Raw genomic sequence first — 22,542 nt, 5'->3', positions numbered from 1 at the left:
CCACAGCCAGATATTACTGCAAGCAATGGCTTAATTAATTCAGAAAGGGTTCATGCTAATAGTGTGAATCTGTTACCATTTAAGATGTTGATGCTCCTCCAAATGTGGTTTTAATGGCAAATAGGCCACGAAAGTTAGTAGTTGAAAATTTAAAAAAAAAAAATATTTTTGCAGCTGTGTTTCCTGCCCTTCATGTAATGGCAAGAGTCGTATTTGCAAATTAACAATGAATTTTAATTGTAAACCACAATACACATTAATTTGATAGATTACCCTAGTCCATATACTAAATGCATCAGTTCCTTTTATATTATGTTAAATGGCTACCAAGCAATTCATTGCTACTTCCATTTAAAGTTAGATAGATGTTTCTTAAGGAAAAAACACATTTTTTATTAGGTTTAGTTTAACCAAGCATCACATGTAGCTGGTACAGTTACACTATCTAGCAGACAGACCTCAGTCCTGTAAACATGAAGTCAATGGGAACTACTTGTGTCCTTAAAGGGAAGCACATGTGTAAGCGTTTGCAAGATTGGGTCCACAGCAACTATAGCTAGCTCCAAAATGCAGGATTTTTATTCCACTTGAAATTAAGAAGCTACTGGAAATGCATCTGGGTCTAAATTCCAACAAATGTTATGTGGGTCATAAGGAGCATCCCTCAGTGGCAAGGTCAGGGTTTGACTCCCAGACAGAAGCAGCCATTGAACATTTGCAATTTAATATAATTTAGGGCAAACGAGACAGGACAGTAGTAGCAAAGTGCAGGTGCTAACTTAGTGTGCCATCTGTCTCTCTGACTCAGCCATATTCAAGTGCTGCTTTCCAACCAGAAAGGTGGGGAATCCCTCTAACTCAAGGAAGTGGTCACACTGACTTCCGTGGCTACTTCCTTGAGTAAGGATTAGGAGCAGGAGCAGACTTTTTACCCCATCGGCACAAAGCAGCACCCTCCAGCTTACTGCAAAAAGGAAGCATTTCTCGTAAAACACATACAGAAATTAGCCGCATTTAAACAAAAGAATGGTGTGATGCTGTATGATTGAAATATGACCATGTGTATCCTTGATATTGCTACTGTTAAGACAATTGTAACAAATCTTGTACAAAGTATGTCCTGTAAGGTGTCAATGGAATTGTTATGATTTGCTAAATAAGATTATCCTGTTTAAATCCATGTATCCTGTTTAAATCCACTGTAGCTGAAGTTATGAATATTGACTATATACCTGTATCTCAAATGTGTTTGCTCCGGGGGTAACACCCACAAGGTAGTTTATATCCAGTCTACTTAGCCATTGTGAATGCACTATTCAAGCCTGAGGACCCATCAAAGACACTTCACTCTCACAATGGGCCATAGCCCAGCTACCTCTTCCTGCTGAAGCCTCAGCCTCCAGGGCACCAATGGTTACCCCCTGTGAGTGAGCAAGCCATGTAAGGACATGTGATATGCTCATGTGACCTGGACTCCATCTTGTGCCAGTAACTGTCCACAAACAGAGGCAGTGAGCTGTGTTTTGAACCAGTACATTTCCAGGTACGTGGCAAAGGGTATAAAAGATCCCTGAAATAACTCCCTTTTGCCTCTTTCCTGCTGATTCTCTGGACTTACAACTAAAAGGAGGATACTGGACTATTGACTGAGGATCTTCCAGCCTTTTGGAAGTTAGCAGAGACTTTACAAGCCAGAAGTCTATACCGTCACCGCTACAAACCTGCTATAAGAGCATTGCCATTAATGTATGTATAGGATCTATTAACCATTTTAACTCTCCTTTTTCTTTTATTAATATACCTTTAGATTTTAGCTACTAAAGGTTTGACAGCAGCATGATTATTGGGTAAGATATGAGTTATATATTAACCTGGGTATGTGACTGATTTCTTGAGATCAGGAGAACCCTTTGATGAAATTGGTTTTCAGTAACTACTCATCATAAAGTCTAGAGTCTGGGTGGTGAAATAGGGGCCAGAATGCCTAAGGAAACTGCATTTTTGACTTCTTGTTAACCAGTGTGGTGAGACAGAAGTTTACTTTTCAGAGTAACAGCCGTGTTAGTCTGTATTCTCAAAAAGAAAAGGAGTACTTGTGGCACCTTAGAGACTAACCAATTTATTTGAGCATGAGCTTTCGTGAGCTACAGCTCACTTCATCAGATGCATGCCGTGGAAACTGCAGCAGACTTTATATATACACAGAGAATATGAAAAAATACCTCCTCCCACCCCACTGTCCTGCTGGTAATAGCTTATCTAAAGTGATCATCAGGTGGGCCATTTCCAGCACAAATCCAGGTTCTCTCACCCTCCACCCCAGAGTGAATTTGTGTGGGGGGGTGGAGGGTGAGAAAACCTGGATTTGTGCTGGAAATGGCCCACCTGATGATCACTTTAGATAAGCTATTACCAGCAGGACAGTGGGGTGGGAGGAGGTATTTTTTCACATTCTCTGTGTATATATAAAGTCTGCTGCAGTTTCCACGGCATGCATCTGATGAAGTGAGCTGTAGCTCATGAAAGCTCATGCTCAAATAAATTGGTTAGTCTCTAAGGTGCCACAAGTACTCCTTTTCTTTTTAAGTTTACTTTTGTTACTGGCTTGATATAACTCATGATAGAATAACCCCCAGTTTGGGGTGAGTCTGCCCTGTTTGTCAGCAGTTTGTCCTGAATCTGGTATTCTCAGCTGTGACCCACTGAGGCACGGTGACAAATGGAACATGACAATTCTGCATTATTAATAGTTTTATAGCTTAGATACAAAAACATTTTGTCAGAAATAACTGCAAGGCCCAAGATGAAAATCTGAAGCTATGTACAGGTAGTGACTAAGAATCTTTAAACTCTTTCAGTATACACTTCATATTTTTTGTACAACTTCTTTTACACCATCATAGCAGTATATTTACAAACATGTCTATTTTAATACATATTAACAAAAATCTTTTATGGCATATACTGGGTATTTGACCATTTAAAACAAAACAATATTTCATTGAGTTGACACACTGGTTTGATTTCACTGCATGGTACTTGACAGTCATTATTCAAGGAGATGCTGATAGTTCTTATTATCTAAGTATTTAAATCATAACCAGTTCACTGCCATTCAGAATTAATGTATATTGCTGGCAGTACCTCACAGTACCAAAGCATCATCTCACATGCATATACCAGTGTCAGTCTGTGACAGTCTTCTGATTACAGCTCAAGGGTTTCAATTTGATTGCCAGGGCCACAATCCTACAAACACGTAAGCACATGCATTACATATGAGTAGTCCCATTGACTTCAGTGAAAGTATTCATATGTAAGGTGAAGCATGTGCCGATATATTTATAAGACTGGAGTCTAATTTTGGTAGCAGTTTTATTCTAGTATATTTGGAAGGTGGGAGTGGTCTATTTTCCCATTTCACCAACATTTCAGAATTTATTATGCCCCTTTAATGCCTTTTTATACAGTTCCATAATTACGTTGTATCCTGCCATCAGACATGAGTTCTTTATAATTACCAAGGCCAATATTCAGCCACCCTCACTCAAGCTTAGTCTCCATTGAAATAAATGGGATTACTCAAGAAGTAAGGCACTACTCAGTGTGAGCAAAGGGAGGACAATATGGCGCAGAATTATTAGAGGTGCCACAGCTCTCCTTCATTGCTGTGCCCCCCGTACGTAAGGGGAGGCAGAGCACAGAAGTGCGATTAAAGTCATCTAGAACTTTAAAGAATCCAAACCATCAAACCATTTTTGTATTTCTCATTTGATTACTGTTGCTTTGAAAGAGAGTATAATTTTCATTCCTTGAAACAATGCACCAGGCTCCAGGAGGAAAAGAAAAATCCCAATTTGTGGCTGAAAAAAAGTCATTACACCAGATCTACACTAATTCAGCAGGGACAACAATTCAGACAACTGCTTTTCATGTGTGTACTGTGGTTTTTTACGGCTATTTAGGCCCTGATTCTGCAAACACGCAAGCAGATGGTTAGCAGTATGCATGTGAGTAGTCCCATTGACTTGAAGGGGACTACTCTTCTGAATAAAGTTAAGCACGTGTGGAAATGTTTGCAGGTTCACGGGCTTGCATGCTGTAATTTCACATCTAGATCTAGAATAGGAACATTACTGTACACGTAATGCACTTCTTTCTTTGACAATTCATAGCTGAGTAAACATGAGTGGGGAAAAGAACACTCTCGAAAGATAAAGGTGCTGAAAAAATCCCAGCAAAAGGGTTGAACGACCTCTAAATCCATGTGGCTGAGTTCAGGTGTACCATCTTCTTGAACTGCATATGAAACTAAAGGCAGGTATCAAACTAAAAAACCAAAACCTGGAAGTTTTCCTAGGAAGCTATCTAAAGTCTCCATCAGCCCACTTTTCTTTTGCATTCTGGCTTACCTTTTGTTGCAGGATGACATAGATATTGTTTTGTTACCCTGCGGGGAAATGGCTTTTAACTCACCAACTATTTCTGAGGATTTGCAGGATACAATTTTTTAGAAGTGTCAGAATATTTCCTCTTGAAAATATAAAAACATGAGCATTTTTTCAGCAGCCTATATGAGGCTCAATGTATAGAATGTGTTATTGATTGGCAAAATGCCAGCAGCCTGATCAATAACCAGAGGACTAGGGAGCAGCTGAAAGTTTTGCTAGCACCCAGCTCGTATCGGTCCTTAAGTCTTCATTGAAAATTCAGAGTTTGGCTTCAGCAGTACTGTGTAGCCATTGCTTACAAATATTTTGTCTAGATTTCCTGAACAGATTGTTCCACTGTCTGTTCTTCTACGGGCTGCATAGCTTCCTGCACATAAACTATGAACTCAGAGGCCTCTCCACCCTGTGTGTATACTGTCACGGTCTCAATTCCCTCCACTTCATCTGATGAGACTACCAGGTGATGCTGTTCAGCCAGCTCCACTGATGCCTGCTGCAAAGTCTCTTGAATCATTACAGTGTGATTGGCTGATTGTTCCTCTTCTTTCACCTAAAAGGAAATAAAGAGTTTATACAAGCTCCAACTTTAAAATAAATAAATGGTCCTGTGGTGATCAAAGCACTTGTATTAGATGAACAAGCTAGAAACCAAACAGGTATTTCTTGAAAGAATCTGTCAGATGTATACTGTAAATTTATACTAAGTACCTTTGACTACATGAATTTATCACAATTCTTTAAGTTATACATTTACAGTAAATCTGGAATAATTCAGCTGAAATCATTGGAGTTATTCATGATTCCCAGTGGCATAATTTAAATAAGGATCTGTCCCATAATGCTCTATCTATGGTGTGCATCAGAATAGCCTGTACAATACTACACACAAAATGCTTGGGACTAGAAATGTTGAAAATTTAACATTGTTGCAAAACCTCACTTTTTTTTTTTTGTCAGAGTTTTGACAAAAAATTCATTGACAAATAAAAATTCAGAGTACATCAACCAGCTCTGTTTGGGAGTCGGTCACAAAATCACATCAGTAACACTGCACATATTCACAAAAAGAAAAGGAGGACTTGTGGCACCTTAGAGACTAACAAATTTATTTGAGCATAAGCTTTCATGAGCTACAGCTCACTGAAGAGATCTTCATTCACCACCAGATCCATACAACATGCAGAGCTCATCTATAGTCCTGAACACAGTGCTCCAGTCCACAGTTGAAAGTAAAAGAATGCCATGATGCTTCAGTCATTTACAACAAGCACAATCTCTGACACACAGTAACAATTGAAAAAAAAAAAAGTACAGGGGACAGCAAGAGGCTGGAACTGTCATTTTTCTGGATAAAAGAAAAGTGCAGGGTTTTTAAAAATGTTTTCTAGATAATATTGCTGTGCTCAATAAAGGGACAGTTTCATTTGGAAGCAGGATCATAAATGACAAGTCTGCTGCTCCATGTCATTAATTTAGATTGTCTTTTTAAAAAAAAAAAAATTAGAAACAAGCTTGAATAAAAACGGTTTCATTTAACCTGAACAAATGTTTTGTGAAATGACCCCCCACCCCGATAAACAATGATTTATTTCATACTGGAAGAAGGTAACTGACAGAATTTATACAAAGTGATATTCTACAGTGAATGCTAGTCTCATATCTCCAACTATATCTATAAATCCCCTACTTATAACAAGAACATGGAAAAATGGGAATAATGCTTGCTCAGCTAGATCCCAGGATAGAGAGCAAAAGTCCACAGCATTTCAGGCAAATACACAAAGCATAATAAAAGAGTAGATAACAAATGATTGATACATTATCTTGTATCCCATTTTGTACTATAGCACAAAGTCAGGAGACTCTTCTTTCTCTGATGATAGAGTCTGACCCCATATCCGATGGCAACATTGAACATATACAAAACAACAGCAACTTAGAAAAAGAAAAGGGGTCAGCCAGATAGTAAGCATGTCCTCTACAAAATTAGGCAGATTTGAAAAAGGGCTTGTTATTTAAATTAGCAGAGAGGTGGTGACCCAATATGGTTTTTCCAACTCTCATTTCTATCACACTGTTATATAAGTATTAAATATTAAACACTCAAGTTCAAGGAAACACTTGAAGGTCAATACTCTTATCCCCACTAGTTGGGGGGAAAAACTCTACAATGAAGATTTGAAACATGTGTTTATGAGTCCTGGGTGGTAGAGGTTGGCAAGGATAGAAGAAGTTCTACATGCATCATGTTTTCTTGACAATCTTTTCTAATTTGATGGTTTTTCTAACTATTCATCCTTCTCTTTATACACTGACTTTTCCTTTGACTTTTTATTCGATATTAAAATCCTTTTGGTCAGACCATTTCTAGAGACCCACAATCTCTTAGGACTTAAATTCACACCCCTTTAAACTTGCACTCAGTTCAGCAAGCTACACAAAGCCCTTGGTCAAACAATAACAAGGAAGTTCAGGTGTTAAATTATCCAGAGGCGGCCCACTGTCAGTATGTCTGCGACATACTGGTGGGAATACATGGGGCTCCATCTGGTAAAGGATTTAACTCCTGAAAATTCTTGCTATTGTCATTTACCTTAATGGAATAGCACAAGGTAACAGAGCAGAATTTGGTTCTACGAGTTCAGTTGAAGTTTCGCCTGAGTAAGGACGACAAGTTGGGTTAGACTGCAGAGTTGGGGATTGTCAGGGTTCCTTCCCCACTCTGAACTCTAGGGTACAGATGTGGGGACCTGCATGAAAGACCCCCTAAGCTTATTCTTACCAGCTTAGGTTAAAAACTTCTCCAAGGTACAAGCTTTGCCTTGGCCTTGAACAGTATGCTGCCACCACCAAGCATTTTAAACAAAGAACAGAGAAAGAGCCCACTTGGAGACATCTTTCCCCAAAACATCCCCCCAAGCCCTACACCCCCTTTCCTGGGGAAGGCTGGATAATAATCCTCACCAATTTGTACAGGTGAACATAGACCCAAACCCTTGGATCTTAAGAACAATGAAAAATCAATCCGGTTCTTAAAAGAACAATTTTAATTAAAGAAAAGGTAAAAGAATCACTGCTGTAAAATCAGGATGGAAAATAATTTACAGGGTATTCAGATTCAAAATACAGAGGATCCCTCTCTGGGCAAAACCTTAAAGTTACAGAAAACAGGAATAAACCTCCCTCTTGACACAGGGAAAATTCACATAAAACAAAAGATAAACTAATCCGCCTTGCCTGGCTTACCTATACTGGTTGCAATATTGGAGACTTGGATTAGGATGGGATGGAGAAGATGGATTTCTGTCTGGCCTCTCTCAGTCCCAAGAGAGAACCACCACGTAAACAAAGAGCCTTCCCCACTCCCAAGATTTGAAAGTATCTTGTTCCCTTGTTGGTCCTTTGGGTCAGGTGCCAGCCAGGTTAGCTGAGCTTCTTAACCTTTTACAGGTAACAGGATGTTGCCTCTGGCCAGGAGGGATTTTATAGCACTGTATACAGAAAGGTAGTTACCCTTCCCTTTATATTTATGAGAGGGATGCAGAGAAGTGCTTCTACTGTACCCAGGTTCTGTTCACATTACCAGAATAGCTGAGTGTTACTGCTAAAATATTCAGCTCTAAAATAGTTGAAACCGAGAGCTAAGGCAAAAATTTTAAAGAATGGGAAGTGATTTTGGATGCCCTGCTTGAAACATGTTTAAAGGCTCTGCACCTGCTGTCTGAAAATCAGGCCTATTTAAGGTGTCTCAGGACAGAGGCACTGGTCACTACTGAAAATCTTGGCCTACGTTTTTGAAAGGTAGAAGGCCAAGTCCACTTGCAAAAACATGCACACCATTGTTCACCTACGTTCAGCACCTCCAACACCACTTTCGTTTATGTTTGGAAGGATATCTACACAAACAGAAAAGGCTGACTTTATTTTAAAAAGATGAATGCTTAAATTTTGAAGACAGAAGTGAATCCAGACAGAAATCTCCATTCGCATGATCATCACCTCCTCTCATGAGACTAATTGCTCCAGTAGCTGATCCAGTGTGAAAGGAAGGCCTCCACACAAAATGCACTATTCAAAACTATAAAAGGCCAGACAAACCTCTAATCACTAGAGGATTCGGATAGGGAGCTGAATTTGCAGGGCAATTAAAATCCCACATCTGGCTGTGAAACCTGCACACAAACAGCAATGCTTGACACTAGTAGTATTTAGGAAAGGACTCTAGTTCATTCTAACTTTGCTTTGTCATTGCAGGACACACAGTCTTCTAACAATGGGGTTCAGCTCAGGAGAGCGGCATTACATTCATTGACAGCTGCAAGCAAGCATAATGCAATTTGACTGGATTGCCTTGTTTTAGTCATCCTAAATCAAAACCCATACATAATTTTTAACATAGTCTTCTGTGTGTACATAAATATAGCACAGTTGACATGAAAATGAAAAGAACACAGAATCTCATTCAATTCAATGGCAGCAATCTAATACTTATTCAATTATATTCTTTGGAAATGAAAATGGTGCATAAAGAAAGTTAAATTGACCACCCCGCCTGCCTTTATTCATGTGTTTTTATTGCCCTAGGCTTATAGAGTAAAGATGACTTATTGCCCTTATTTCTTGTGTTCCTCGCTTTTGGTAGCTCTTTGGGACAGCTATCGGTAATCCTTTGTTTGAAAAATTGCTGTGTTACTTGGGGTATTTACATTTCAAATCAACTCAGTGTTTACAGGCATTCTACTTGGTCCCTATTAAGATTGTTCCACAGGGTATAATCTTCTCAAATTGTTAATTTACATCCCTAAAATGGGAAAGACAGTGGGGCTCCTGCCATCAAAATGAATGGAGATGCCACTTTCAATTCTTTTTATTGGCATCTCCATTTTTTCCAAGGCTACCAACCATGACCTCTTTTCTGTTTTGAGAGGCAGCTGAAAGGCATCTGGTCCTTTATCTCTCCTTAAAGAATGGCAACAGGAATTTGACAATATGCCCTGCTGGCATATTAAATCAATTCAGTACCTGCACAGATATGCTTTAAGTCCCAATCTCAAAGGCAAAACCATTGGCCTCAATAGGACCAGGATTTGACTTTAAGTGCAAATATCTAAAAAAACTGTTTGTATGTACCTATAAATAACATACAAGTATGGATAGCTATTAAAGAAACAACAGCCTCAAACACTAGGCAATCATACACCAAGGAAGTCTATTTTGCTTTAATTTGAGTAAAAAAGCTATTTAACAATAGACATGAAAGCCCCACCACTATAGAAGGGAGAAAGGAAATGCTAACAACAAAACAGTAATGTTGTCTTCTTCTGATGGGAGGCCCTGACCCGAAGAAGTAATGAACATCCAAAAGCTTCCACTGTAGTCAGCAGGACTTGTGGTTGCTCAACATCTAAAGACCTGATCCAAAGGCTACAGCGGTCAATGGGAGTCTTTCTATTGACTTCAGTGGGCTTTCAATCAGGCCCCCCTCAATTTAAGGGAGAGGAGCATGTTTAAGCAGACTGAATCAATTAATTCCAGACCTAACACTGGGCTAAACAGACAGAATAGTACCCACATAGTCACTTAAATAAGTCTCAAAACACAATAATAAAGAAAATATATACAAGAAACTACAAACATGTAAAAGAAAAGAATATATATCCATCCTTGAACTGCAAATGGCACCAGATTATTAAGAGTGGCCAGTTCACGGTTGATTCCTGGCGTACAATCTCCTTGTTTTGTTCCATGCGCTTTTAAAATGGGTCAAGCAAAAAAAATTTGAATTAAAAACAAACCAAAAACAAACAAACAAAAACCTTAAACAGTAGGGGGTTGTGTTCTCCATTCTTTATTTTCTGTCCATCCTGTCCCACTTTTTTCGTCACAGCCTCTGTTCACACTGAATTGGGATTCTTCCCCCCACCCCACGTTGTTTCTTGTCTATTTCTACCATCCTTTATTAACTACTTCTTAATCTCTCTAACCTTGTTTATTTCCCAATCACTCTTTAGTTCTAAATCTCCCTCTTTCTTCAATCTGTTTCTCTGCTTCACTACTATCTCTCTACCTTCCCTTTAACAGATCCAGAATAACTCAAATACTGTACCACAAAGAAAGCTCCTCATCAGATCTTCTCCTGGATAAGATTCTGATAGGAGCATTAGTGCTGAAGTGGCTTGAAACTGACAAGATTAAGCTTCTGTTCCCCCAGTGCTGTCAGACCTGCAGCATAGAGTCTTGTCAATTTCAGACCATACTGGTAATGCTCCAGACTGACATCTTTGTTTCTTCTCAGGCATTTGATGCATATTTCCTTGTAGCAGCTGTACATTTTCATAGCTGTCATGCAATCAATTTTTCCCAGTTTAGATATCAATATACTCCTAAGACAAGTGGGTTTCTAATGAAAAAATTACATAAAAATAATACAAGAAATAGAAGTATCTGAAATAAATGTTGTTTTAGAAAAACAAGAACCAAACTTCTAAGCAAGGACTCAGTCAGGCCATTAAAGGACCAAAGTGGGAACTTAATGACAGATGATGCTGATATACTGCTGATACTTGGAGTGATTTTTTTTGTCCCACAATCCACAGGAGAAACTCAAGGTTATAGGATAGAAAGTGAAATAAAATTTTCAGTGGGAAAGTGAAATATGACCATGTCTTAAAATCACAACAGGGAGAACAGTTAGGAATTCAGAGTAATTAAAAGTTGACATAGCATCAGGCTCAAGCCAGCTATAAAAAAAATTTGCTGTCCAAGGCTTTTCTGTTGTCCATGGTAAGGCAAGTAGCAGATGACTCAGCAGAGTCATGTTAATGCTGTTTAAAGTTTTTAAAAGATCAAGAAGAATGGACTGGATTATAATCTTAAAAGCAGTCCTCTGGAGGGAAGACAAACAAGAGGCCAGATAATATGCCTACACGGAATATACGGAATTTGGTAAAAGATTATCAGCATGAATACAGGGAATAAAGAGTAAGCTTGCGGACAAGCAGGTAGTTGAATTGGTACACAAAAAAAGTAGGCTTCACAGTAGGTCTAGGAAAAGACTGTGAATCTACAACACAAATTACATCAGAATGAATAAATCTGTGACAGAAGAATGCACATAAATGCTGCTTTAAGCATCAAAAATTGGTATTTGTACTTTCCAAGGATAGAATGAGGTAATTTACCATGACTCAGTTTCAGGTCCATTTTTCTTCATGGGCCAATTCTGCCTCTATGCGACCTCAATTCAGGACACAATTGTTTGTATGTTTGTAGGACAATGGAAATATTGAAAAAGATGCAGGAAAGGGGAGCAAAAGGATTCTAGGATTTGATACAGGATCAGTGCTTATACTAATCTGGCATCAGGGCTAGCAGAAAAAGAAAGAGATCACACTGAAGTGTAAAAGGGAAGGGAAAAGAACCGATTGGTGTCAAGCTGTTTACAATTGTAAACTCAGTGGCAAGGGGCCGTAGGTTGAAAAGTGAAGGAGTGAATTCCTTTTTAATACAAGCTGCCTTTCTTTACAAAGATAGCAAGAAAGTAGGAGTGTCCAAAGCACTAGATGTTTGTGTTTAAGATAAGAAAGAAATTGATTTGATTTAATACTTGGAGGGAGAAAGTAATTGAAATAATATTTTTTTTAAGTTTTGTGGTTTACAGTTGCAGTTTCTTATTGGCATCATTTCAGTACAAGGTTAATTCTCCTTCTCACTCTTTCATTGAAAAAAAGGTCCCATTACTTAAAACAAAATAATTTTCATTAATACTGATTGTGATGGGGTGTCTCAACCTTGCACTTGTCAAGTGGGGTTTACCAATCACTTTAGGCCCAAGAGGCCCTACCCCCTTGTCCCTGCTGCCCATGCTCTCTGTGGAGGGAACAGATAAAAACAAACTCATCATCTCAGTTGTGGCTAGCTGAGGAAGAGGATGGATGTGTGCTGCAGGCTCCTGCTGAAGGACTGTCAGCTCTCCAGACTGCTGAGGAGGGTATCCCGGACTATGCTATGGAAAGTCCACCAGCTACAGGGATAGATGGAGATGCCAAGCTGCTGCCTGTGGAAGACAGACCTGAAGTGGGCTCAAGGGTAGGAAGTGACCCAGGGAATGTGTTGGGAGCAGACACTTGAATCCACACTGCAGCCAGGTTGGTGTATGTGTGTGTTTTTCTCTGAAACCTACATTTTATGTCAAACTTCAAAACAGACAGACAAAAACAACCAACCAAACAAAAACACCTTCACTGAATGTCCCATTTTAAAAATTAAGAATTGCAAAATTTCATTTTACCTAGTTTGACAGCCCTGGGGACTGATGTCCTAATTATCCTCAGGACAGAGGCACATGGGCATTTTCCTGCCAATGTGACTCATCTTAGAGGTGGAGAGCCCAATTCTCAGATTAGGTGGTAGTTCAGCATAAAGCCTTCTCAAACTGCAGTTATTCTACTGAGCCAGCCACCAGAGAAGCTAATTATGTGGTGTATGTACTCAAGAGCTACTTATGGGCACCTGAGTCCCATCAATAACACCCTCACTGTTAGGAAACAGAGTGGGCAGTAGAGTTTTCCCACAGTGCAACACATTCTTAGGGCTAGAGTGTCAACACTTCGAGGGGAGGGAGGTCAGCGTTAGCCACTCCAGGATAGGGTTACTGTGACTCATGTCTGTGCACTGCAGTGTGGATGCCAGAGCACTAAATTTGAGCATGGATCAGAAAATCCTTAACTTGTGGTTAAAATGCAAGGTAGACTCTCAAGCCCAGGGCTCCCTGACACAGGTCAGCTGACTCGAGTTCCACTAACCCTAGGCTTATATTGCTGTGTAGACGTAACCCTGGAAGGCATGAGAGATTGCATAGGGCTTTGGGAAACCAGGAGAAGGTTAACAGGGATGTGTTGGGGCTATGAGGAACCAAGATTTGAGGTCACAGTACTGGGAGTGGGGTGGCACCTCTGCAGGGGCACAGGGTGAGGAGGAGCTTAGTGCTCCTATGCCAAGCTGAGTAAAGATTACTAGATTAGCTAGGAGACATTGCTGAACTGGGCAGTAACTTGAGTTCTTCAAGATGTTTTGCCCCTACGGGTGCTAAACTGAGTGCCAGTACACTCTTGACCGGAGATTGTAAACAGCAATGTTTGTGGATTTGTGCCTGCACAGAGCAGTGCATCGTGCTCCCAAGTTGAGGGCAGATTAGGAGTTGCAACCCCCACCACAGCTCCAGTACTTTTTTGGCCATACAGCAAAGAAGACTCCACAGCAGGGGGGAAGGACAATGGGAGGTGGAGCACCCATGGAGACAAAACATCTCAAAGAACACAAATTACTGTCTAGATAAACAACTTCTCCTCCTCCTTTGAATATATGTCCCTATGGATGCTCCGCCACAGGATGTGTGTGCGCCCATGCACCCTTGATTGGAGATTATAAATAGCAGGGTCTGCACCTGCACAAAACAGAGTCTCATGCTCCCAAGTGAGGGCATTCAAAGCGGTGCAGACCCACCACCGCTCTAGTTCCTTCTCACCCACCCACAGCTTGAGATGCAGCAATTGTGGTGTCTATTGTTTCCAGCCGCTTCCTACCTTGTTTATTTTCCCTGATTCCCAAACCAGGCAGTGACTAAAGGCTGACATTAGACCTCAGGAACCTGAACAACTACATCCTATCGTAGCACTTCAGGATGGTGATGCTAGCTATCATAATCCTATCCCAGGATCCAGGGGACTGGTTCATCGCACTTCACCTTCAAGACACCTACTTTCATGTGACTATTTTATCCCTCCCACAAATGCATTCTGCATTTTGTCATAGGCTCGGATCATTACCAATAATGTGTCCTTCCCTTTGGGCTCTCCATGGCCCTGAGGGTCTTAAGGAAGCCCACTCAGCATCAGCAGCCCACCTATGTCAGTGGGACATCATGGTCTCTTTCCATATTTGGATGTCTGGCTCTTCAAGGACCACTCCGCCCAACAGACCTAGATAGCAGCCACCAAGACCCTATGTCAATCTCTGGCCTGTAGTTACCCAAGTCATCCCATTTGTTAATCTGAATATTGGCACAACATTATTACTCTTCCAGTGTTTTGGAATTTTCGCAATATTCCAAGATTTATTAAAAAGTAATATCAGCAGGCCAGAGATTTCTTACAGGATCAACTCTCAGGACTGTTGGGTGCAAGTTATCTGGACCTTCTGCTTTAAAAATATTTATCACTAGTAGATGTTGTTTAACATCCTCCTTAGTTACTAATGGACTGATAAGTACTCTATTATCCTCAAGTGATTTGAACACACCATTCAGCTTTTCCTCAAGTACAGAGCAGAAGTATTTATAGAACATTAATGTCTTTTTTGCATCATTATTAATAATTTTACCATCCTCCTCTAGTAACAGGCCTCTACCATTGCTAGGTTTTCTTTTGTTTCTAATATACTTTTAAAAACTCCTTGTTGTCCTTAGCTCTGTCAGCTATAGATTTTACTTGTCTTAAATTACTTTATCAATTTTCTACTCTTCATAACTTTTGACTAATTTATAGCAATTACTATCTATTTTCTCTCTTCTTATATTTGTTATATATAATGTGTTTATTTCTAATCGTTGCCTTCACTTCTCCATTGAACCAGGACAGGTTTTTAGCCCAAGTTGTCCTCTTTCTTGAATGCAGAATCATGGCTTTTTGGCCATCTAATAAACTCTTCTTAAAGAATCCCAAATTTTCATTTGAAGTCTTTGCAATGAGAAATAGGGCAACAGAAAGCCCATCAAATATTGTAGTTGTATGTCATTAAAGACTTTAACAGCGAGGACTTATGTGCAGTTGCTGAGAACAGGTAACCAAGGCATGTTGGCAGAGTGTGGATTTGATTACATCTACCGTAAAAAAAATAAAATAAAAAAAAATGAAGCTCTTTAAAACACCAAGCCGCATTCTAAACTTGGCTGGTAATTAGTTTTTGTCTCCTTGCTTCTGCAGTTACCTCTCAAACTAATGGCAACTCTGCACAGTGTATTAGTCCAGAAAGGGAATTCTGCTGTCACCTAATCAACTACAGTTTGACTTCAACAATAGTAACAGCCATTAAGAGCTTGCGGCAAGGGGAGCTGAGTCCAAATTCAGTTTAGTCCTCAGCTGAGGGCTGCCATGCCTCTAATGGAAAGAAAAAGAAGTGGAAAGAGGTTAGTGAAACCACTTCTGCTTTATCCAAATGGCTTCTTGATGTAGACAGCAATGTAAAGTATATTACATTTTTAGTGCATGTACCTTGTTATACATATAAAGACGCTGTAGCATCAGATTACAGGCACCTGAATTCTAGACTTCCGTACCACCAGACAACACACATGAAAAAAGGAAACCGACCATAGCTACCTTGCTAATTTCACATGGTTCTGAAAGTCATGCTTGACTTCTTTTCCTCATATTTATCACCAGCAATCAAATTTTTCAGTCCAAATATGCTCTTAGTGACACCTATGTAATCTCGTTGTCTTCAGTGGATTGCACAGGTATATCTGATTGGAACTTGGTAAGCAATTATCTTAATGATGCACAAGGAAGATCAGAATCCATCTTAATTCTCTGTGACTATGTCTTCACTACAGCGTAAATTCGAATTATCTATACTCAAGTAAATCCTGTTGAGTTAGGTCAGCTCACCTTAGAAGAAAGCAGCCTGCTGTGAAATAATACTCCAGATACAAAGAAGTATTGGATTACTGTTAACAGTGACACTGTTAACAGCTGGTGAGGGCCAGAGGGGTCAGTCATCTTGAGTTACCACCACATTCGAGTTAAGCGGTTTTGTGTGTGGACAGGACTCGAGTTAGGGGTAACTCTTGAGCTAGAGCTTGAGTTAACTGTTCAATGAAGACAAACCCTGAGTGGTGTTGGTTCTGTAGCACTAAGAGTCTGAAAAGTAGTCAATCAAGTGAAAACAAAAACCTTATTTTTATTACAAATATCAGTAGAGCTGACTACATGGGGAATACAAAATATGCTCCTTTTACAGTAAAGTTTACAGTCATTTTTCAGAAAAAAATTGCTGTTTAAGAGCTAATGCTACCTTAGCTTAATGCAAAATAAAGACATGCTGAATAAATTTACTAACAAAACTACTTTCAGTTTTGTTCTAAAAATCCTGAAAGTAAGTTCTTTGACATCTTATGTTGAAAAAGCTGGAAGCTCACACACAGAGAAAGTAATCAACAACTATTATGCGCAAATATCCAACCTTTATGCACACAAGTAAAAAATTCCACCCGCCTGCGGCAGAAGATGGAATTATACTGAATGAGTCAATCCTTTAATTCTTATTCAAAAGTTGGCCTTCACTGTACTCTCATTTAAAGAGATAAAAGTTCCTTTGTGAAATAAATAAATATTTTATGAAAAAATTAATGAGAATAAAATGTGTATTTTCTAAGGAACAGAAGAGCTCTTACCTGCTTTACCACTGTAACAGTTCCAGGTGCCATGGTAACCACAGAAGCAACAGCAGCAGCATCATGGGTCTCTGACCCCAATTCAATGATTTGCTGAAGGATGTTTACAGCGGTAGAGTCAAGTCTTTCACCTTATTAGAAAGATAATGGGCACAAGACAATTATAGCCAAGACAGCTCTAAGGCTCCGTGAATCAAAATGCTCTTCTCTCTCTGGCCTCCACCCTCACATGTAGAACTCCTCCTATATATAGAAGCAGCTCAATAACATGACATTTTAATAGTGGATCAATGGGAGAAAGTATTCACAAAATAAGTGTCCTCAGGAACAGGACGGGCATTTGCATAGTTCATTTTTATCCATATCTGAAAGTGATCTAGAAGAACTAATTGATTAAACAATCAATAGGCAGAACTTACAGCAGTAACTGTAAACTACAAAGCTGCAAAGATTTATGACTCCAAATGAGTATTTGCTAACGGTTCAGCTTTAACAGAATCTGAACTCTAAAGTTATAATAATCAGGACAGCTATTTAGTATATTGTTTATCTACCATTGCCATCTGTTTGACCATCTGCAGTTCCTCTCAACCCAGAACAACCACCCTTGTCAGTAATGCGCTGAAGGGGAAAATGAATTCTCTTTAGAAAGATCATGCCTGATCACTCTATTTGTATAGCAGTTTTTGCCACACTTTTTCATTTTCTGAGTGTGTGGGGCTCTGACAGAGGAATAGTCAGTTTACAGAATATACAGAACTGAGATTATGACCCTACAGCAGCATGAAGGGGACAGAACATGGCCATAGCTAGTCAGTGAAAAATTCCTTTTGTTGTAAGGAACTCCTATCCCTTCTGCCCACCTATCTGTGTTTTAGATGTCTCTGGAAGAAAAGAACCTGGCAGAGCTACGTTATGTTGATACTCAGTTTGCATATGTTACAGCAGCCACTAAGCTCCTTTAGCTCATGCTGGGACAGGGACAGAGCAGCCCACAGAACTAAGCGGGCCATAACTGGGTCCCTAACCCCAAACTCCACTCCGGGGAGAACATGGCCGATATAACTTAAGTTTCAAATATGAAGAAGTTGACATGCTGTTATTTGTATGAGTCAACATTATTTTATTTCTGCTTGTTTTAATGTATGTTTTAATTTGTTCTGGTGTGTGACTGTATAACTCTGCCTCTGGACAAGATGTTACTTCTCTTCAAGTTTTTCCAAAGGAAATATGTCAAAAAAATATTCTAAACAAAAAAGTCTGAAACACTAAACTAACAAAATATGTTTTGAAAGCTTTATGCTTAAACTTAACCCATATTATGCTTATTTTAAATTTAAATGTATGCATGACTGGGCAAAGATTGCAAAGGATTCCTCCGATGTATTCAGAATTCCCACTGGGGGAAAATGCAAAAATATATATATGTGTATATATATATATATATAAATTGTCAGTGATACCTCCTCATTTAATATGCTTGAAAATTCCATTCTGCTACCAAATTAACATGCTTAGCAAAGGAAATGTGTGTTACCCAAAATTATAATCCCTCCGAATTCAGGTCAGGGATCAAGGGTGAACAATATACATTTCAAGAATGACTATACTAAGTCATAGTAATGGATCCATTACAAAAGTGGGATCCTGTGATAAGTAGTCTGCTAGGCAGCATCACAGAGACCCTTGTTTATTTCTTCATCAAACTCATACCCACACACTTTGTTCTTCTGTTTTAGTACTCTCAGAAGCTTGAAAATAATTTCTTCTTTCCCTCCCGATTTTGTCATTTTCCATTTAGCAAATATTAAATTAGTGCTCCCGTTTCTTGTCAAACACAAGCCAATACAGCTCTGGTGGGCTTATTTCCTCGTTTGCATACCATCATAATTAACTGAGAACACGGTAGATTAACTATTCAACTGTATATCTTCTGCTGGCTGGTTGACTCTTGCAGCAAGGCACAAATGTTATCTAGAGGATCGCAATTAAACATTCAACATTTATTCTGTCATGCTATTTGTCTGTACTATGATATTTTCTATATTTCATACAGGAAATTCCACAAATACTGTAGTAAGGTCAAAAACAGTGGTGTAATAAATGTTGATGATTTATTGATGATCACTGTATATATAGATGAGTGTGCATTGGTAATTATTTGGGTGTGCAGTGGTAATTATTTTTAATTTCTTATAAACAGTAATATGAATGAAAAATGAAAAAAAAAATTTTTGGTTGACATGCCTAATCAGTTTCTAACCGCTTTATGGTAGACCAGCAGTTCTCAACCAGGGATCTGGGACCCCTGGGGGTCAGCGAGCAGGTTTCAGGGGGTCCGCCAAGCACAGCTAGCATTAGACTTGCTGGGGCCTAGGTCAGAAAGCTGAAGCCCAAGGCTTTGAGCCCCACCACCTGAGCAGCTTAGCTTCACAGGGGCCCCTGTGGCATGGGGACCCAGGCAATTGCCCTGCTTGCTCTCCCCGCCCGCACCCAATGCAGGCCCAGTTGTTGTGGTACAGGTGGGCCATGGAGTTTTTATAGCATGTTGGGGGCAGCTCAGAAAGAAAGAGGTTGAGAACTCCTCTGGTAAACCACACTGTGGGTCCAAAAACTTGACATTGTCCTTTTAAAAACGATTACAGATGACCTTACAAAGAAATGTTTACCACACTACAGTATTAGTACCTCACTACCATATAGAAAATACCTTTTTAAAAATCAACACAGAAGAATAAATATTTCCTTTTCAAGTTTCCCACTGTATTCACAGGAGTTGGGAACTCTGATGAAAAGAAGATCTAGTCTACCCTTTCAAACTAAAAATATCCGTTACCATTCTCTGAGGTATATCTTAGGTCCTGCAATGCAGCTACAGCAGCTTGAGTTCCTTGAACGTCTTCAGCCTCTGTGATGTGCAGATACTGAGTGGATGCTTCCTCAGAAATTTCAGTTGTTAGCTAAAAAACAGGTCAATGATCTCATTTTAACTCTTGAGAATTACAGAGGGCACTTGGTGCCCCAAATTTAAATAAGGAAAAACTGGATGACAGATTTATAACAACATATTTTATGGAAGAACATGAGAAATCCTGGCCCCATTGAAGTTCATGGAAATTTTGCCATTGATTTCAATGGAAGCCATGATTTCACCCCATAAGCTTATTTATACTTCTATTAGACGTCCAGATAGTTGCATCAAATTCGTTTACAAAATGCCACGTTAATTTGACTTTATTTTTATTGTGCATGTAATTTATAATTAATAACCTAATTACACACTTGTTAGATTCTAAGGAAGACATTTTGGGCCAAATTCTCCTCTTACCTACACTGCCAATATAAATCTGGACAAATTCCTTTGAAGCCAGAAAATGACCCTTTGTGTCAAGAAGATTGGCTACTTACCTTGCAAAAAAAGTTATGTTGTCCACAAGTATTCCAGCTTCTGGTTTGCATGTGCCCTAATCACATGAGATCAGATTCTTTTAAAGAGCAGTGCTTGCTGGGACCATACTTGCTCCTAATAGCCAAGGGCATAGTCGTTGGGTCAGTCACAACGACATTTCAGTTCCTTCCCTAAAGCAGAATCCAAGTGATATAGGATTTTGCAGTAGCAGGGCAGGAGGGTGGGTTGTAGAACACAAGTGGATAACACATTTTGAAGAACCACAGTTACTACAGAGTGAGAAACCACTCTTCTTCAACTGACTGTCCACACAGATCCCATTTCTGTTCACTCGCAAGCAATACTCTCTTTTCATGGAGGTGGTATTCAGAATCTGCTGACACAAGGACTGCAGGACAATGCAGCCAAATCAGGCATTTGACCTGGAGTCCTCTGTCAGGAGTCATGTCGAGTGAAGGTGTGAACTGAACTCCAGGTAGTTTCTCTACAAATGTCATACTGAAAAGCCCTTTAAGCTTTAAGATAAGCTGCTTACAGTGTGGTGGAATGGGCTCTTATCTGTGAAAATGGGTCCAACTGAGCTATTGTAAATCAGTTACAATCAGGAACTTCTTATAGATATCATTTGATTCTTCATCCTGTCAACAAAGGCCAGGAATGTAACGGAAAATTCCTGAACAGTCAATCTTGACTATGCCTAAGGTGTGAAAGCTTCCCTTTAACCGTTATGAGTCTTGGGAAATAAAACTTGCAAATCACTTGATTCAGGAAAAAGTCAGTAACAACTTTGGGCAAGAATGTTAGGTGAAGCCTCAATGTTATCTTGTCCTTATGGAATACTGTATATGGTGGTCTTATTGTGACAGCTTGGATCTCTCCTACTCTTCAAGCTGAGTTTACTATCACTATGAAGCAATATTCATAGACAGCTGGTATAAGGAACAGGTCGCTAAATGTTCAAAGGGAGCCCCATCAGCCTTATTACATAATGTCGAGGTCCCAGGAGGTTAGGGTCCGTATGATTGGAGGAAAGAAATGGATGAGTCCTTTGAAGAACCTACCAACTATAGGGTGTGTGAAAACTATGTAGCCAAAACTGTTACATGCTGGGGCTAGCAGCATATTATGGGCTGCATCCCACCTTCATCAAGTTTCGTCAGGATCCTAAGTATGAATGAAATGGATGGATAAACGTACACAAGTCCCAGTGCTCAGGGGATGAGTAAGGCAGCTGACAGGGAGACTGGGCTTGATTCTCCCCCTCCCCCAGCCTCCCGCTCACTCCCAGAGTGGATAGTTAGCATTTGCTGTTCTTGTCCATGGCAAACAGGTCTATTCACATTACAGAAGATACTTCACAGAATTGAATCACTGACAGAACATTCATGAGTGCGTGAGTAGTGTCTGTTAAGCTGGTCCACCTGCGTGTTTTTAAAATCTGAAATATGTAGGGCCATTAGAGTGAGGTGATGATAAACACACCATTCCCAGAAATGGACTGATTCCTGGCAAAGAGGCAGTGATTGAGCCTGTCGATGCCTGTTGACGTAGTACATAGTGATGTCCATCAGTATTTGGATAGTGGTTCCTCAGAGTGTGAGTAGAAATACCATGTATGCTAGGCAAAAGGCTCTTAGCTCTAGCATATTTATGTGGAGATTTAGTTCTTGGGGAGGCCTTGTGTCTGAATTTGGTCTAGAGGAGATCGCCTTACAAGAGCTTGTCTACACAATAACCTAATCCTCACCAGCTGGGGTGTGAATTCTAGTACACACCAGCATGTCCTGCATTAACTGTAACTATCTGTGTGGACCCTGCTGGCACACATTAGAAGAGTCCTACGGTGCATTGACACAGTACTGCACGACAAACGCACACAAAGGAATTTTTAGTGAGCGCCAGCAGGGCCCACGTGGGTATTTAGTGAGTGCACTCTGGTGCACACAAGAATTCACACCCCAGTGGTGCACCTTAGCACACTGCTTAGGCAAGCCTTAAGAGTGGCTACATCCATCACCAGTGTCTTTGTTGATAGGAACGGTGACAATGATCCTCTGCTGTACACCTGCAGGAGGGTCCTTCCACCAATCTAACGAGGGGACAACTTTTGTGGGACCATAAATATCATGATTATATGGGGTCTTCCAGGTAGCTACACTGATCTCAACCAGTCTGCGTGGCGTGTAGGTGGAGTCTGGCAAACTGCGACATGTAGGAGCAGTAAACCATGT

The 22,542-nt window shown here is 39.9% G+C and overlaps 1 protein-coding gene across 1 annotated transcript in view; it reads right to left on the bottom strand.

Annotated features, from left to right (window-relative positions):
* Positions 1-2,660: 2,660 nt before the first annotated feature.
* The window catches only part of ZFAT (zinc finger and AT-hook domain containing), a 136,983-nt gene continuing 117,101 nt past the window's right edge, over positions 2,661-22,542 (bottom strand). The window contains exons 14-16 of the mRNA XM_084621848.1: positions 19,739-19,862; positions 16,903-17,033; positions 2,661-5,001 (exon numbers count right to left, since the gene is read on the bottom strand). Of these exons, the coding sequence (XP_084477974.1) occupies positions 4,762-5,001; positions 16,903-17,033; positions 19,739-19,862 (495 nt within the window). The 3' untranslated portion in view covers positions 2,661-4,761. The remainder of the gene's footprint in view (positions 5,002-16,902; positions 17,034-19,738; positions 19,863-22,542) is intronic.

Source organism: Lepidochelys olivacea (assembly GCF_965140295.1).
Source record: "Lepidochelys olivacea isolate rLepOli2 genome assembly, chromosome: 2".
Taxonomy (NCBI): Eukaryota; Metazoa; Chordata; order Testudines; family Cheloniidae; genus Lepidochelys; species Lepidochelys olivacea.
Note: the sequence above shows the minus strand (reverse complement) of the source record. Positions and strands in the feature narration are given on the sequence as shown.